Source organism: Panthera onca, chromosome D1 (assembly GCF_046562875.1).
Source record: "Panthera onca isolate mPanOnc1 chromosome D1, mPanOnc1 haplotype 2, whole genome shotgun sequence".
Taxonomy (NCBI): Eukaryota; Metazoa; Chordata; class Mammalia; order Carnivora; family Felidae; genus Panthera; species Panthera onca.
In genome coordinates, this window is record NC_138348.1 from 72,369,921 (window position 1) to 72,389,525 (window position 19,605).

The 19,605-nt window shown below is 36.4% G+C and overlaps 1 protein-coding gene across 1 annotated transcript in view; it reads right to left on the minus strand.

The window, feature by feature from the left end:
* CHORDC1 (cysteine and histidine rich domain containing 1) overlaps nt 1-19,236 on the minus strand; it is a 29,180-nt gene extending 9,944 nt beyond the window's left edge. The window contains exons 1-9 of the mRNA XM_060605390.3: nt 19,063-19,236; nt 15,393-15,442; nt 12,295-12,351; nt 10,503-10,660; nt 7,992-8,095; nt 7,268-7,326; nt 3,426-3,496; nt 2,372-2,477; nt 328-447 (exon numbers count right to left, since the gene is read on the minus strand). Of these exons, the coding sequence (XP_060461373.1) occupies nt 328-447; nt 2,372-2,477; nt 3,426-3,496; nt 7,268-7,326; nt 7,992-8,095; nt 10,503-10,660; nt 12,295-12,351; nt 15,393-15,442; nt 19,063-19,126 (789 nt within the window). The 5' untranslated portion in view covers nt 19,127-19,236. The remainder of the gene's footprint in view (nt 1-327; nt 448-2,371; nt 2,478-3,425; nt 3,497-7,267; nt 7,327-7,991; nt 8,096-10,502; nt 10,661-12,294; nt 12,352-15,392; nt 15,443-19,062) is intronic.
* Between the last annotated feature and the right edge of the window lie 369 nt (nt 19,237-19,605).

The following is a 19,605-nucleotide window of genomic DNA, read 5'->3' on the forward strand; positions in this document are numbered from 1 at the left end:
AAACTGCCAATATTGTTATTTTTTTCTTTAATTTGAGGAAACCATTCACAGAAAAGAAAAATTAACTTAAAGTTTCATATTGAAAACTAGGTACTATATGATAAATCTTGAAGTACTACAGTACTTTCAGAATGTTTCAGAACTAATTCTTTTACGCAGAAATTTTCATTTAAAATAGTTTCTGACAGTAATTTCAAACTATTTTTTCAAATGGAAAAGATTTAAAAAGTTTTAAAATCAACAATATATATAATGGATTTTATAATACATGAAAATAAAGAGTAATATATGAGACAATTTTTACTCAAAATTATTTCGTATACTTACCAATGTACTATTTGCTACTACTTGGCTAAGTTCTGGAAGTGAATTTTTAGCATATACTGAAATGGTGACTTCACCTCCAGTCTGATGCCAGTCATGTCTACATGGAACGACTTTTTTCCCCTGTAATATAAGAAAAACCTTATGAATTTATTATGTGTCATATGACCTCTAAAAATGAGGAATCTGACCAAACAACTGAGAAAAAATAACTATGTGCAACTAAGCCCTTAGTGTTTTTAAGGGCAAGCAACTTCTAAAGTTCTCACCCAAAAGCTTAAACAATAAAATCTATCACAATACAAAGAATCTTTATAGTTTTACAGCTGGAGAACATGCTTATTCTTCCTTTTTTTTTTTTTTTTTTTCTTTTGGAACCATAGCATTAACATACATTGAAAAAGACAACTTAAGAATTCCTACTAAACTTTATCCAAGTTTAACATTTCTGAAATCCACTAAGCAGTCATAAAAACGTTCTCCAAAGACTAAAATAAACCATTTGCTTAATGAAATAATCCAGACATCTTAACCTCATGCATAAAAGCCTTCCATTTATTTTCTATAAATTGGAATCTGACTACAAATTAGAATTTCCAATTTCTACAAGTGGAACTAATTGACTACTTACAACTATCCGCTACTTGTTTCAAATAATTATTTTCCTCCCATAATAACATGCAGAAAAAAGTGGGGATTTGTGAAAGTAATGTTTTGGTTATTATTATGGAAGTAACTATTACCTCCCAGTAGAACACTGTGCTTTATCAATGACTATTTTAAAAAGAGACAAATTGTAATTTGTTTTATAAATGAGAGCAACATAGCCACATAATGCAGGAAACCGTGAGACACTACTGTCGAAAAAGTAGTATTTACATTTTGGTACAATTATGCTAACTGAATTTAAAGTGCTTATAGCACTTACATTTTGTGCCCTAAGCTAGAGCTTATACCAACTTAATACTTGACAACTGTATGCGTGAAAAAATAACAAAAACATTATTTCATCAAGGGTTATATTATGAAAACTTCTACGTATAACAGAAAACATTTTATGTTTTCAAGCTAAAACTTTTAAAATTTAGGTCCTTGGGGAAAGTACAGAGAGACTTTACTAAGTCTTTCTGCTAATAAAATATCCCTGGAAGTTCTGTGGCAGACGAATCATTATAACCTGAAGGATATATTTACACTTCCAAAGCATATGTTATTAAAAATCAGAAACTACCAAAAAAAAAAAAAAAAAATCAGAAACTACAGAATATTCAAATGGAGAATGAATAAATCCCTAAAACAATCTGAAAATTTACAATTTTTTTGTAAGTTAAAGGACACATATAATGAAAAGGCTGATTGTGTTAGTGGGGTTGTTAGTGCCAATACAACATATAAAACTAATTTAATACATTATATAATACATTACAGCAGCCAACACATACTTACTGAGCAATAAATTGTTTGCTTGCTTATAATTTAATGGGATTTAGACACTTAATTTGCACAACCTAAATCTTTTAATAAAGCTATCTAGGGAAGTAGGAACTAATGCTTTTTTTGTTGTTGTGATAAATTACCTTGTAGCAAGCAGAGGCATTCAAGACAATTCCAACAAGTTTGCCATCCTCCTCTTTGGCCACTAGATGGAGTGTTTTTGCATTGTAAATAGCTGAATGAAGTTTTAAGTGGTCAAAGGGAATCAGAAGTCTAAGTGATCAGTAACTCAAATGAACTCAAAAGTGATTTTTGAAAAGCAAAAAGTGGGAGCAGGCTATGGAATTACAGAAACACATTCTTCAATTTTGGCAGGCTTTAAAATTTCACAAAAACTGGCACACTTGTGTCATTGTACATAATGGCTACTTTGATCAAAGGGCGGTGCTCTGGGCGCTTGACTCAGATTAACTTTAATTTTCAGGAATATGAAATCTTTACTGTATGAGACAGAAAAACTTTCTTTTACATCTGAAGACAGAGTAATTTTTAATCTTTTTAAAATGACTCAGATGAATACACCCCAATGTGTTATTTTGAAAAGGCTACTTACAGCATCCTTCTTAGTCCACACGTGTTTCCCTGTTGTACAGCCCTCCTGGGCTAAGAATGTATTGAAATCTGAAGTTTTTCTTCTACAACAGCTCCAGTATTTCATCCTTTAAATTATCATAGAAAAACTTCAGAAATAAAATCTTACAGCTATTTAAGTCTAGAAGTAGCACAGCGACAGTGTGAATTTAAAAGATAAGTAAATGTGCAAGTTTAGTATTCTAACAAAGTGTTTAAGGTACTAAACAGTTAAAACTATCAGAAGAAAATCATTTTAAAACCAGAATGCCATTTATTGTAGCAATTTTGGAGCTCCTGACTAAAGATGCTTAAAACCACCACAAAATTCCAAACCTGCTTTTCACTAATTGTTCACATTCCAGTTTCCTCATGGAGCTACCAAAAAGTGGTATAACCAAAGATTTTAAATCCCATTTTAATAAACCAGGAAAGTGAAAATATGCAAACAAACTAAAAACTAACATTTACACAACCTGTGATGGTCAGTCCTAAAGTAGGTGATACCCACTATTACTTACTTGAGACTAGAAAGATAAAAATTACAGTAAAGCTTTGGGTTTGAGTCTTGCAGAATATGGAAAAAGAGTGGAAGACTTTAACACAGTACTGCATGTCTATAAACTTCAGCATAATACAGAAGGGGAGCTAGCTCTCAATTGAGGACTATGGAAAGTGTGAGGTTTCTTGGATGCCACAATGCCGGTGTCTTTGTGGCACACAGCCAAAATTCTCAGAGTCCTGTAGTGCACAGAACAGTTCTTCAAACTAAACACTATTCAGCCCAAATAGAGTATCCCACTGAAAAGTAAGGAAATAAGGAAAAACATGAGGTTTGGATCACAATGGCCACTTACTGTAATATTGTTTCAGTTTTTTTATGTGTAAAAAGACAAAATCCACATTCTAGGTGACTCTAAAGATGTTGACAATGTAAATAAAAAACCTGATAATGCTGCACGGCAAATAATGCTTACAGGCATATTAACTTTTCTAACCTCTACCATAAAGTTTTAATTAGTCATGTATTAAGTTACCCTTCATGAAAAATAGGTACTCCAGAATGATATACACAGACTTCATCTAGACTCTGCAGACCTTGATATGTCTAAAAGAGAAAAAAGAAGAAGAAATTAGCTTCGTATCTCAACGTTATGTTTCATAAACATTTGTAGTATTGGTGACCTCTAAGGACTATGAAAATGCTCAAGAAATAACAATTACCTAGAACATTCATAAATTCACCCCAGGCCATTCCAATAAGGAATGGAAAATAATTCCTTTTTGGCTATAGTTAAGTTTTAGTTCCCTGTGAAAAAGGCAAATAAAAAGTAGGCAATGGGATACATTAAGATGCTCTCAGACTTTCAGGTATGAGGTCACATTCAAGCATATTCAGGTATTTAAGTTTATAGAACAATACTGAAACCAAGGAATTAGTATTCCCAACAGAAATATAGTTAAGGCATGATTTATGTGTATAGGAAACTCTGTGTGGACATTACGACTTAATAAGCAATTCTGGAAGGTCTAGGAGTTTTGCTGATTTCTTATCCCTAGGAAGGGTAAAATGAGCTGCAGACCTATAAATATATCCAGGGTTTGTCTGGAAGATCCGGGCCCCACTGCTGCTGTAGGTGAAGGCCCTACAGATGAATTCACAAAAAGTTATGTTAATAAAACACAGATGCAGCCAGTAGTATATTTTCTACGTTGGTATTTATAGCAACTACCTACAAGTACAGAAAATAAAATTCTGTATATTTACTTTTTGTAAATCCAAAGTACTGGGTTGACAAAATGCACATCTCCTAAAGATATTCCATAAGCACATAAAACAGTATGTTAGATTCTGAACTTACCACTATTGCCCCTTCTTTTCCTCCCCGCTACTCCCAACTCCTACTCTTCTTCCCACCTTATTTCATGGCACCATATCCAGTCTCCCAAAGCAGCAAAAAAAAAAAAAAAAACAAAAACAAAAAACAAAAAAACCAAAAACCTCTCCTTCCATCCATGTTTTCTATCACAAAATCCTATCAATTTAGCTTGAAAATACCTATCAGTTTAATTTGCTAACCTTCCTCATGATCACCAGCAGATCTTAGACAATGAGACTACACTAACAGGTTCTAATTCATTTACTATCTAATTAAAACATGAATCACTCTCTTATCTACAGTCATCTACCTCATACCTTGCACAGTTATCAGTTCCAGGTGGTTTGTACATTTAAATGCGCCTCTACATATGAGGAAATAGTCACGGCTTTAAAGTAAGTAGATTTCTTAAAAACAACGCAAAAAGTGCTAGTCAAAAATAATGGACAAATTGGATTTCATTAAAATTAAAAAGATTTTTTATCAAAAGCCATTATTAAGATCATGAAAATGTATAGTGTCCCTCTTCAACAAAGTACTTCTGAATGAAAAATAAAAAAGAATTCCTAACATCAGTAAGACGAAGCCAACTAACAGAAAGAAAAATAGGTATAAGATTTCAGACATTTCACAAAAGAGGATATCCAAGTGACCAATTAACAAACAAAAAGGAACTCAACGTCATTATCGGGAAAGTGCAAATTAAAATCACAATGGGAACACTACACACTAACCAGAATAGCTAAAATACAAGACTGATATTAAAAAGCGTTCCTAAGATGTAGAACAAATGCAATCCGCTTCATATACTGCGGCAGGTGTGGAAATACAACTATCTTGGAAAACTATGAGGAAATATCTGTCAAAACTGAACATATGCATACCCTATGATCAGGGAATTCCTTTTCTAGTCATATACCTAATAGAAATGTACACACATGTTCCAAAGTCAGGCACAAAAATGTTCATAGCAACATTAGTCAAAAAATGTAAAGGACAAAAGAAAGGGTAAGCTGAACGGCACATTCACACGACAGCATATTTTAAAACAATGAAAATGAACAAACCACAGCTATATGCCAACAAAGAGAAGTCTAACATACATTTCATGAAGCAAAGGAAGACAGGCACAAGAGCACCTCGTCTGTAATTCTATTCACATTAGGCTCAAAAATAGGCAAAACTATACTGATAGAAAGATGTGGTTACTTTTGGGAGAAAATAATAGCTGGGAAAAGATATACTGAGGGGCTCGTTTTTGTGAAAATCCCTCAAGCTATAAACTTACTTACTTTTTAATGTTATTTTTTCAGTGAAAAAGATCGAAAGTTTCTTTAATGGCCTCTGTAACCTACAGTAAGATCTCACTTGTGGGCATGGTAAAACTGTAAATGCCCTTAAAGTTCTGGCCTCTCTGTCTCTCTTTTAACCTCAACACACCAACAAATTTTGTACCATGATTATTAACTGTTTATTGTTTCCTGAAACTGCTATCACCTCTGCTTGAGACACACTTTCCCTTTTGTCCATTTACAGGACTGGCACTCATTCTTCAAAATTCAACTGAGATGTTTCTCTCTCATCTTACTGCAGTACCCTACCACTTCCACTGTCTCTCCCCCACCCCAGTACTCACTCTTTTTTATCTACTACTTCTACCCTACATATATGTGAATACATTTCCATTTCCATCCCTAAATAAGCAAGGTGATCTCCAACTTAACATGAGGGAAAATTACAAACCTGCTCCCCTAATCATGTTTTCTCCTTCTTGGTTAATGGTGTCACCAGTCACCTAGCTGCTGGAGCTCGAGGTCCCCCTCACTTAAAGCTCATTAGCGATTCCTGCTAATACTTTGAAATAGTATTCATTCTGCGTGATTTGTCATGAGCCAGGCAGGCACTGTTCTAAGCATTCAAGATACAGCAAAGAACAACAACAAAATTCTTTTCTCATAAACCTTACATGAGAGAAGGGAAGGGAAGGGAAAGTCAGCTGGGATAGATCAGAAGTAAAATACATATGCAAAAAAAGTAGCATGTTATAAGGTCGTTAGTGCCCTAGAGACAAAAGGGCAGTGAGAGTGGAGATGTTGGAGAGCACATAATTTTACATAGAGGGGTGGGGAAAATTCTCACTGGGATGTTTGAGTACATCCCACATTTAACTACTTCTAAAAAATACTCTCCACTCCCACTGCCTGGTCTTCTATAAATGCATCCTAGCTGGTTTTCCTTCTGCCAATTCCCCTATTATGCCAATATATTTGCCACGTATCAGCCAAAGAGATCTTTTTAAAATTCCTCCTTAAAATAGACAATGGCTTCCCATTATGCTTAAAAAGAAAAGAAGAAGAAAAAAGCCCAAACCCATCATTATGCCCTAAAAAAACTGCCATAATCTTGCCTACCTCGCTTACTCCTACCTTTCACACCACTAAGTCCCACTGACCTTTCTCATAATTCCTTGAACAGCCAAGCTTTAAAAGCTCTACATATACTGCTCCCATATCAATTTCAAGGTTTATATAACTCACCTGCTACATTATTTAGATTTCTGAGTTAGTGTCACTTCCAAAAGGATTTTCCTAATAGCCTTATTTAATACCTTTACTTGCCTTGTCCACTGTATTTTCTTCATATCTACCTAAATTCATATTTAATTACCTACATGTTACCCTTCTCCCTAAATTACAGTATAACCTCCACAACAGGAGAAATTTTTGCTTCACTTAATACTGTATTTCTAGCCCCTAAAACAATGTCTGGCACACATTTACTGTGCTCAGTAAATGCTGACTGCATCAGAATGACTTATTCCCATGAGTCTATCAGATATGGTGTTTGTCATCTCTTATTCGTGTTCACAGCCCTAGCCCAAGCACACTGACCAACACATAACAGGCACCCGAAAGTTTGTTCAATCAGTAAACTGCACTCTCTTCTTTGAAAATTAAAATTTTTCTTTCATGACCCAACACAAATTTTACAATATATACCTTTGAACACCCTCCATTTTTACATGAGGTCCCAATCTTAATTTCATCACTGTCCTCTTCTAAAACAAAGAAAAGAAAATCAAATTAGAAACATTAAGATAGATACTTTGGCGTTATTCTTAAGTAACCTCTTTCATAAAATAAGCATTTGAAAAAATAATCTAAATTTAAAAAACACTTATTTTAAGACAATTTTAAGTTATTTTCTAGGTGACCTTTCAGGTAATTATATTTAAAAAACTAAGAAGAAATCAACTATTGTGATTACGCTTTGCCTATGTCCCCAAATAATACATGACACGCTTCATGTATAGTATATCCTATACTGCAATACAACATCCAACATCTTGACCTCGTGAAAGGGAAATCATGAAAAAGGTACTACTTTCCCCCGTGGTATGGAGTGTAGGTCAGAAAAAATTGAATATACTTTATATCATGCCCAATGAAACATGTACAATTATAAAATAAATTTAACTGTTAAAAAAGTGATGAATCATGGAAGAAACAAATTTTTAATTAAATTTTTCATTTTAATACAGACATTATGGAATAAACCAATTCATTCTGAGGTATTACTGGTATTTAGAAAGCAAAATAAATTCTTTACTACAATATGTTACCTTTTCTTTCATATTTATACTCAGTGAACTACACTGTCTCTTTTATCTTTTAGATAACTGGTTAATTGTACAGAAAAAAAAATTATAAAATAAAATCTTACCTTTTTTATTTTCTTCATTCCCTGATGACAGTTTAAGTTTATCAAGTGCTTGTTTTAGGGAGGCAGATATTTTTAATTCCAAGTTTGTCATTGGTTCATCTGGGCTGGAGAATTTTTAAACTTTATTACCATTAGTGATGTACCAAAACATTTTTTTTTGTTTTTTTTTACTAAAAATAAATACACTAAGAGCCTATTTATAAAAAGAAGCCAAATGCCTCATGAATCAGGGTTTTCACATTAAATACTATTTTACAAATAACTGCCATAGTGTACCTACACTTCTAACTTTTAACAGGAAAGTTGATATTAAAATATTAAGTCTCAAATAATCATGCTATTGCCAACACAGTAAATTATTAATCAGTATCCCTAATGGGAAGGAAATAAAGACTAGGATTCCAAGTTTGCCCAGAAGGGATCATGAAGTACTTTTACATGCCACACCTAAGCAAAATGTTGGGCATAAGCCTAACAGGCAATAAATATGTACTAAGTGAATCCATATTCCTACCAGTGGAGATAATTCACTTAGTGTGGACACTGGTATATACATCTATATGTTCATATACAATTCTAGTAGGATTAAAAATCAATACAGTGCCCCTTCATAACGATTAAGTGTTGTATGTACAATTTAAGGCCATTCAATAAGTATTAAGAATATTTACAAAAACAACAAAAATAGAAATGCTAGGTTATGCATTCCACATCCTTATTGAAAACAACTATTATAAGTAAGATGTAGAAGTATTACCAAAGTATGTAAAATCCTGTATTCTCATAATTTCTACAATATCACCAAATGAATTTAGGACAAAATACTTAATTTCTCTTACTTAAGTAAATTAGTAGTCCATTATTTAAAGAAAATATTAACTCATACTGTCAATTACAGTAGACACTACTGTGATACTTAAGAATGAGTCATGCCAAAATTGTCTTTTTCTCATAATTTTTTTCAACTGGCAAATCAGTCAGCCAGGCATTTGATAAACTCTCTCATGATTATGAATAAGGTGAAGATGGAATAATAATAATTCTAAGTAGTTTGGTTAAATGAATAATTGTCACAAAGTCTCTCAGTCTTCTTATCTTGGTCCAGTATTATTCAATATGCTATAAATTTCTACATAAATTTACCTAAATTAAATGTAAGATCAGGAAAAAAAAAATATGAAAAACATTAAATCCATGGTGTGAATAAAAATATCAACTGGAGCCATATTTGAGGCCACAGAATCATGTTTTTTGAGTCTCATATTTTGGTTCTAAAACAACACTCAAGTGCAACATTAAGAAGGTCTGCTGTAACAGCATTAGCCAACACACGTGTGTGAGCGTGTACAATTGAATTTAGCTGACGAGGTGACTACGAAGGACTTGTGTAATCTACTGCAAAACGAGCAAGAGGTATTTTAAAAGTACTTTAACAGATCTGCATCTAAATCAAATAAATAAAAAGTTTGTAAGTAATAATATTATCAGTTTTCAGGCATCTGAAAATAGGAGTGACTAGGCTTGCTCTAAGCAACAAAGCATGGACAAATTAAAGAGACAGGATTTGGCTCAATATTAAGAAAGAATACACAATAACAAAATGGAATGCTTTACAATAATAAAAGTAAATTCCTCTTTCTAGAATTATTTGAAAGGAAACTAAATATCCTTCTGTCAAGAATGTCCTAGATGCTCTTCAAGAAAACAGCACAAGAATGGATAGGAAGGCCTCTAGGTTCTTTTTCAACCCAAAGTGATTCCCAGACAACAATTTCTTTATAGAATTTCTCCATACTACAGTGAAAAGGCCATGTTAAGTCACAAGAAAGATGTGTGGCTCTTCTGCTCTGGACAAAATTATGACGACACAGTGAACACATATGCGATGGAAATTTACTGTGTACATGTCCTCAAGGTAAAGGGGAATAAAAATGAAAAGTATACTTAAGGGAGCATCAAACAGATCTACACAAGAGCTATAAATGATATTATATAAAATCATAAAATACCAGGATCAAATGCTATTTTTTTTTTTTAATATATGAAATTTACTGTCAAATTGGTTTCCATACAACACCCAGTGCTCATCCCAAAAGGTGCCCTCCTCAATACCCATCACCCACCCTGCCCTCCCTCCCACCCCCCATCAACCCTCAGTTTGTTCTCAGTTTTTAACAGTCTCTTATGCTTTGGCTCTCTCCCACTCTAACCTCTTTTTTTTTTTTTTTCCTACCCCCCCCCCCCCCCCATGGGTTTCTGTTACATTTCTCAGGATCCACATAAGAGTGAAACCATATGGTATCTGTTTTTCTCTGTATGGCTTACTTCACTTAGCATCACACTCTCCAGTTCCATCCACGTTGCTACAAAAGGCCGTATTTCATTTTTTCTCATTGCCACGTAGTATTCCATTGTGTATATAAACCACAATTTCTTTATCCATTCATCAGTTGATGGACATCAAACGCCATTATTTAATTGTGACAAAAATTACAACTGTATAAAGTTTACCTTGGCCTTTTTATTGCTTCTACTGGTTTAGGGGCTTGAATGATGTGCTCCTGAAACTTAGGCTTCAATTCAGAAAGTTCTTTCTTCTCAGTAGTCTTGACTTCAGGTTTGACTGGCTCAGGTGGTTTCTCACTATTATGCCTACCTTTCGTACAGCCCTGTTAGTGACAGATGAGAGTTAGCTTATCATGGGTTTCATATGCCCTGACAAATTAGTTTTCAATTCTTTATTAATAAAATCTCTTCTATGCTTTCTCCACTTTCATTACACAGACTTATTTTAAGAAACTAAAACTAGAACTCCAAATTTGCAATTATTACATCTGAATGCATTTTTTATTAACTTGTTTTTTTATTTTATTTTTTAATTGTTTTATTTATTTATTTTTTAATTTACATCCAAATAAGTTAGCATAAAGTGCAACAATGATTTCAGAAGTAGATTCCTTAGTGCCCCTTATCCATTTAGCCCATCCCCCCTCTCACTACCCCTCCCGTAACCCTCAGTTTGTTCTCCATATTTAGGACTCTCTTCTCTTTTGTCCCCCTCCCTGTTTTTATATTATTTTTGTTTCCCTTCCCGTATGTTCATCTGTTTCATCTCTTAAAGTCCTCATATGAGTGAAGTCATATGATTTTTGTCTTTCTCTAATTTCACTTAGCATCATACCCTCCATTCCATCCATGTAGTTGCAAATAGCAAGATTTCATTCTTTTTGATTGCTGAGTAATACTCCATTGTATATATATACCACATCATCTTTATCCATTCATCCGTCGATGGACATTTGGGCTCTTTCCATACTTTGGCCATTGATGATAGTGCTGCTATAAACATGGGGGTGCATGTGTCCCTTTGAAACAGCACACCTGTATCCCTTGGATAAATGCCTAGTAGTGCAATTGCTGGGTCGTAGGGTAGCTCCATTTTTAATTTTTTGAGGAACCTCCATACTGTTTTCCAGAGTGGCTGCACCAGCTTGCATTCCCACCAACAATGCGAAAGCAATCCTCTTTCTCCACATCCTCACCAACGTCTATTGTTGCCTGAGTTGTTAATGTACATCTGAATGCATTTTAAAAGAAGCCTTTGAATTATGCTTCATGATTATCTATTTGTAGTATATACATAGCATAAACTTGTTTTTCTACTTACTACCCATGCAACCTTGAGCAAGTTAATCTTTTTAAACCTCAGTTTCCTCACTAGTAAAATGGAGATTATGCCACTTAAGATATTTTTTGAGAGGATTAAGTAAAACAATAGAGTATTTGTCAAGTCTGGCATGTGGTAAATTGTCAACAAATGCTAGTGACCTTTTTGACATTCCATGGAGTCATACATGCATTGTAACATCCTTAAAAATCATACAGAACTTCAATGGCATGTCATTTCATTAACAGCTTTTGTTTTCTTTCTTAAGGGCATACAAAATAAATGGCACATCTTGGTGCATGTTAGATTTGATAATAATATATTGTTCCTCACTAAAAATGCCTTAAATTGTTACCTACCGCTTCTTTATTAAGGTACTTTAAAGACCACTAACACCAAGGACAAACCTAAATTGACATGTGGGTAATTAGTATCTTGAAACTTTTATTTCTGAAACAGACGAATTCCTTATTTTAAAGGCTATCAAGGGAGGTGAGTTCCACTTTAAAAGAAAGATTCTATCTGCAAGTTAACAGACTACTTAATAGGTGTCCAAAAATCAGACTCCTCAAATGTGGAGCTTCACATTGTATGTACGTTCTCAGGAGATAATCTAGGAAAAAAATGAATACTTACTGCAATGCTTAAAAAATCAGAAAAATCAGTTGTTCTTCTCTTACAGCAAGACCAACCCTATGAAACATGAGAAAAAAAACTTAAAATTGAATTTGCACAGAACCACAACCCACTAAAAGGGTCTACTTGTACTTATCTCCTTGAATCTCACAGTGACTGGCACATAGATAGATTTCACAGTTGTAAAGTGTTATACATGATTTATCTAATCAAGTGAAACGATTTTTAGTCTTTGATTTAAAAAAAACCCTAATTAACCAATGTTAGAGGTGATTTGTGTTTTGAATGATCACAAAAAGAAACACCTTAAAATAGGGAAACAAAAACTGCTTCTGGTTTCAAGACTAGTAACTGAATTTTAGAACAGAAACACTTTATAATTTCTAAAAACATCATATATTTTAAAGGATCTGGAGAGTAAGTGAGGTGCTTTACTTTAAAAATCTGGTAAGTTAGATAGAGATGATTATCACAATTCAGCTTCTAAAGAACTCACTAGCTGTTTCCCAACAATAAGCAGTCTATTTTCAGAACACCATAGATTGATTAGCATAGCAGCCTAAGAATTGTTAGGTCTTTGAAGGTTAAATGATCTTTTCAGTGACAAGCATAAATACACAGAAATTCTAATGCCGTGTGTGATTTCTAAACAAAATACTAAGTGGCTTACCAAAAAACGGCTTTAAGCTGTCATCCGTAATTCCAAAGTAGTACAGAGAATAAGAAAATAAAAATGCAGCAGTTTCAAAACGTGGGATGTTTCAAATTATACTAAGGGCTAGGATTTGCACATACCCATTTGGGCCTCACTGCTTTTCTCAAGATAATGTATGAAGAATTTGGTAGTGATTTTTTCCACACTATGCGCTTACAAGATTTTTTTTTTTTTTTAAAGTTTATTTATTTGAGAGAAAGAGAGTGAGCACACATGTGCGAGCAGAGGAGGGGCAGAGGAGGAGACAGACAGACACAGAATATCCCAAGTAGCTTCTGTGCTGCAGGCTGCACGCATGGGCCTCGATCCCACAAACAGATCTTGACCAGAGCCAAAATCAAGGGATGGATGCTTAGCTGACTGAGCCACCCAGGCACCCCCAAAATTATTTTAAAGAAAATGTTAAATATGCTATAATTCAAATTTTCCTTTATTTTGAAATTATCTTTTACTCTGAATTGAAATATAGATGAAAACCTACTATAATGCTGAAATATAGAATTTAATTACTATTGATAATATAGTCTTCAGAAAAGTCATTCTACACGACAAAAAGCTTTATTGTCTTGCACAAAGACTTACAGCAGATATTCTGGGGAGACCAGGATACATACATGAAATAGACAAGCTGTTCCCAAATATCAATCTGGGATCTATCACAGTCCCCAGTAAAAAAAAAATGAAGGGTAAATTTAAGTATGTAAGTATAAGGTTGTTTCTTAAGACAAATTGTCTCTTTTCTTTGTCTATGCCACTTCTAATTTGAATATTAAAATGTTCTTTCTAACTTCTTATTTGCCAATAAACCGGCAACAGTAGACATTACACTGGTTTATGTATTTGTGCTGTGAAATCCAATAGTCTTTGGATTTCAGGTCTTCAAGAAATGTTTATAGAGCTCTTATGAACAGTAGGATTGAGAAGGAGAGAAACAAAATTACTTCAAAGTGAGATCATTAAGATTAATTCAACAGGGAGATTAACAGCTGGGTAGTAAAAAAAAAGAACAGCAAAGTTGAGAGGCTATTTCTGGAATAAGAGTTCACTTTAAAAACTGGTTTGCAGGAGCAAATGACACACATAAATGGAAATATTTTGTAGAAGCCATTGGCACAAAGATGACATTTAAGGACACAAACGAATGAACTAAATGAGAGAAAATAGGAAGCCCAAAACAGAAGTGAAGTAGGTCTACGGTTAGGAGATAGAAAAATATAGCAGAAGAAAGAGAAAAACATACAGTAAGAAAAAGTAACACAGAATAAACGGCACTCCAGTAAACATATAAAATACCCCCACTCCTCTGCAAAAGTATTTCCACAGAAGCACAGTTTCCATCCCCAAAGAGTTTCAAAGAGGCCAAAAAGACGTAAGAAGGAAGACTCAGGTCTCAACTTGCCCTATTCTGTTTTCCTCTCTTAGAACTAACCAGAGTGACATAAACTTGCTACATGTTTATTTACACTCGGCTATCTAACAGTTAAATACCAAAAGTGTCCACCTACTCCCTGGAAGGTATAATTAGAAATTCAGGCGCGTGGGTGGCTCAGTCAGTCAAGCGTGGGAGTCTTGACTTAGGCTCAGGTCATGATCTCACAGTTCCTGGGCTGGAGCCACGTCCGGCTCTGCACTGGGAGTGCGGAGCCTGCTTGGGATGCTCTGCCTGCCCCTCCCCCACTTGTGTTCTCGCTCTGCTCGCTCTCTCTACCCTCCAAATAAATAAGCTTCAAAAAATTCAAAAGGCATCAACAATATTTAAACACGTAAGACTGTTTATGTTCCTAAAAACAAAAGTACACCAACACCTAAAACCACGGCAGCCACACTGCAACATTTTCTTTTGAGATACACGTTATCTATGGAGATAAATGTACCATGTTAACATAAATTTTAAAAAATCAATAAACCCACCAAGAAAAACCTGATCAAACAACATCCTATTATCTAATTCTCCAGAACATCAAGAAAGTACAGGTGGAAAACAGTTGATATCTGTCTGTCCTGCAACTGGCACCCTTTACTGCTAAGAATCTTCCCTCAAATTCAGAGCTGCTCTTTATTAGACAGCAGCTGCCCAACAGACTGAGAAACTAAGATTCAGTACAACTGCTTTCACTTCCCCTCAAAATTGAAAAGTGAAGAAATGAAGGGTATAGAAAATGAGAGCTGGGATGAAAAGAACCTAATTTTATACTTGGGAAAGACTTTAAGACCACCACCTACTGTCTCTGCCTTCAGACTTGCTTAAAGCACCCCAAAATGGTCATTAAGAAAGCAAAAAGTCACAAGCTGAGCTGAGGAAAAAAGATGAGAAAATAGTTAGTATTACACCTCAAAATTTAATATACAAATATGAAGACACTGAAATATACCAAGTTCTTACCTTTAAGGCATCATGGAAGACTGGAACACCTGGGTGGTATGTGCAAGCATCTGGTCAAAAACAAAGAAAGAAAGGAAAAAAAATAACTTTATAATGAAGAAGAATCATTATTTTCTTCAGGTGTTAACATTTTAATCATTTTTCCAAATGCAGGTAATACTTTACTTTTCCTTAAAAATTCACAAAATGCTCAAGTTAGATGCATGGCACACAGTGCTTACTATAATATTGTATTAAAACAGTAACAGTTCAGGGCGCCTGGGTGGTGGCTCAGTCGGTTAAGCATCAAACTTCAGCTCAGGTCACACACACAGTTCCTGGGTTTGAGATCCACCAGGCTCTGTGCTGACAGGTGGGAGCCCGGAGCCTGCTTCAGATTCTGTGTGTGAGTGTCTCTCTTTCTGTCCCTCTCTGGCTCATGCTCTGTCTCCCTCAGTTTCTCAAAAATAAATAAACGTTAAACAATTTTTTTTTAAACAGTAATAGTTAAAATTCTAATTCAAGAGTATGATAGTTATAGATAAAAAGTTGCACTACAGACTAGTGCAACTATAACAAACTGTATTCTATTCCTTTAATCTTTGTAGTTAAATTTGTTTAATACCAAAACTTCAAGCTCCAAGATTTTGACAGTCCTCTTCCAATTCTATTTACAAAAACACTATCAAACTGAAGTGTGCTTATGTGCACTGATCCATAAAGACTGAAGAGATTCTCTAAAAAGATATTTTGGAAGGACAAGTTCAAAATTTTAAAAACTGAAGCAATATCTGATTGCTAATTTAACTTTCCTAGACAGGTGTCAATATCTAGATACAAACTTCATTTAAAAAAGTTTTAAGTTCTACAGTCTATTTTCAGGGTTGTCACTGATTGTTATTCTGTATTTCCCTCCCCTCCCCATTACACCATCAATTTCTACTAACTCTTTCATGAAAATGGGCTTACTATACATGGCAATATACTGTATTACATTAAAAAGTCAGATAATAATAATAAACAATTATTTCCTGACTAGACACAACCATGAGCTTAGAAAAAAACAGGTCAGCTCCACACCTGTGCAATTTTCTTATAAGGCTACTTTGCCCCCACCTTTCCTTGTCTGCTTAGCTTTCAATTGCCCACAGCCTCTGATTCCTGGTGTTGCCTTAAAGTGATTAATTCCTGGTACTTACAGAAATCCTCCTACCCCCTACAGTAATAGCCAATAGTTTATTAATTACGGGTAGTAGTGGAATTAAGGGCTGAAAAAGGAGATTCAAAGTAGAAATGAATAAGCAGAGGGATATGAAGTTACGAACAGAAGCAAAGAGAGAACAGAGTATTTTCAAATACCAAACATATAGATGGAGGCATAAAATGCATACCGTATAACACATTAAGAGGCATTAATCATAATAATGGTCAGTTTGGGCAGAATGGTAGCAGGTGTGAGTCAGGTCTTAACCATACACCTAGTAGGAACACAATTTGAAAATCACTGCTTTCAAATGTAAATAACAAGCAGATGGTCATTGGCCTCTCTAGCCTTTATCAGGTTTACCAGTTTTGCTCAAAGTTAAATTTCATGGGTAAAAAACAACATAGTAGCAGTTCAGAGTTAAGGAAATGAAAGTATTGGGTCTTGGGTCTGACCAATGCTCAAATTCTGGTTCTGCCCTTTAGCAGCCAGTTCAGTTTACATACATGGCTTAAGTAAAAAACTGTGAAGTGGTGCTTTGTACAGAGTAAGTGTTTAATACGTGAAAGACACTGTGCCTCCTTTAAACATTAAGTTAGCTTGTGTTTCAAACTAAAGCCTTGTACCAGCTTAGAAGGCTTTTTATTTTTGTCAATACAAAGGTCAAACCTCTCCCATTCTATAAAACTTTCTCCTAATCAACTCCACAGTTTGCTATTTATTAGCTCTTATCTTCCACTTCCTATCTCCATTTTCTTAACTTTCCACTCAAATCAAGCAACTTACTTGGTCTCTAAGCCCCATTTTGCTAAAGCAGCTAAATTTTCAGCAACCTTATTGGCGCTTCCTGATGAATTTAGTACTGGTGACCACACAATGCTTGAGTGTCTATTCTGATTTTCCCACTCCCCTCCACTCCCATCTCCTTTTTAGGCATTATACCATTACACACACACACACACACACACACACACACACACACACTGCTGACTTCCAAAAAATGGCTTTATCTCCCCCTTAATTTCAGGCTCATATATAACATTCTATAAATATATATACTTATTTGAGAACATTATAGTCGCACTCAACAAAGTATCAGTCTTTCCTCTTCATTTAATATTAAAGTAGAATGTGTAGATACTAAGATAATTTACTTTTTATGCATGCTGCCAACAGCAACTGATTTTAAAACCTCTTGTTCCTCGATTTTGTCATCCACTGAAATCTCACAATTTTCTCTTTGAGTAACATATTAATATCATAAAAACGCTGGGGCTCCTGGGTGGCTCAGTCGGTTGAGCATCCAACTTAGGTTCAAGTCATGATCGTTCATTCCTGGCTTCGAGCCCCGCGTAGAGCTCTATGCTGACAGCTCAGAGCCTAGAGCCTGGAGCCTGGAGCCTGCTTTGGATTCTTGTCTGCCTGTCTGCACCTTGTCCGCTCACGTGCTCTCAAAAAATCAAATGTTACACATTTTTTTAAAAAAATCATGAAATTGTCATGACAGTAACATGAGTATTACACCAAGACTGAAAGACTGGATTCTAACTTCATCCATAGAATCCTGCCAAGAGTTTTATTTTAAAATATGTCACCAATTCACGTGTGCACCAAGTAAGTGCTTCAGACATCTCAGAGGTGGAAAAGAGTGTCAAAGGCCTCGATTTTAATTCCCTTCATAATGCAGGAACCATGCTGCTACCATGTTGAACCCGGCTTCTCTATTAAATAGGTCTAATAATACATACTTCACAGGGGTGTCCTGAAGATTAAATGAGATGATGATATAAATGACAGACCAACATCTGGGGTATAGAAAGCATGCAATTACCGCTAGTTCAATTTGACAAAGTGGTGTCACTTCACACAATAGTCAAGAAACCGACTCACTTTATCCCAATCGCCACTCAAAATTCAAATTCATGGGCTGTTCACCTAGTCCAGCCACTAACTTTCACTTTACATCCTTAACTGTACACCTAGGAACAACCACTTTATGCCAACACTTGGCAGAAATAAACTCCGGAAAAATATACTAATACGGTGAGCTGAACTAAATAAAATAACTCGCCCACAACCCAACCCTCCCACCCATCTCTGGCACGCACACGCACACACACACGCCAACCGCTAAGCGAGCTCTGTAGCACCGGGTTAACTTTGGCTTCCCCAAAGACACGGGTGGGGGCGGGGGGATAAAGATGTTCCAAACTGCACGCGAATCCGCGAGCGAGCGGACCACCGGGAGACACGTGGGTGCCGGGAACGTGGGTCCGTGGGTCCGCGTGGCTGCAGGGAGAGGGTCGGATGCCGTCGCCGAGCGGCCCCGCGCACAGGCAGTAGGGCTAAGAGGGCGGCCCGAAGGGACCCGGACGGGGGCAGCGCGGCAACGGCTCGCGGGCGGACCCCGGGGTCGCCCTTGGGCCAAGGGCGTCCCCCCGGGTGAGGTGGACACGGGAGGGAATGCCGGCGGCGCGTTCCTCTTACCGTCGGAGTTGGTCTCGGGGTCGAAGCGCTGGCCGCAGCCCCGGTTGTAGCACAGCAGGGCCATTTTCTTTCCCCACCGTTACGGGTCGGATTCAAACACAGGGACGAGCAAGAGGATGCGCTTACAACCCCACTGGCGCAACGACCGGTCTGACGGCTGGGGCGGCTGCCGGCTTCCGGAAACGGCCGGTTCCGCTTCAGGAACCTTCGCGAATTTTCCGGTCGCGCAGGCGCGCAGAGAAGATGGAGGCGGAGGGAGCGGCGGGAGGCCGGGCAACAGCCCGGACGCTGTGGGTCGGACTCCGCAGGGTGGTGGCGGGGCGGGGAGCTGGCGTCCGGATGTTTGAGGAGGAGAGACCCTAAAGGCAGAAAGCGATGCCATCCGAGGGGCTGACGTGCTCGCCCCAGATTTCGTCTCTGGCTGCGGCTTTGTCGTGCAGCCAAGCCGCCGCCCAGCGGGTTTGCCCCAGCACCGCAGGCTCCTTGCTTTTGGGATTGATACAATCACGGCATTGTTACGTTCGCCCCCTATCTGCTGCAGAG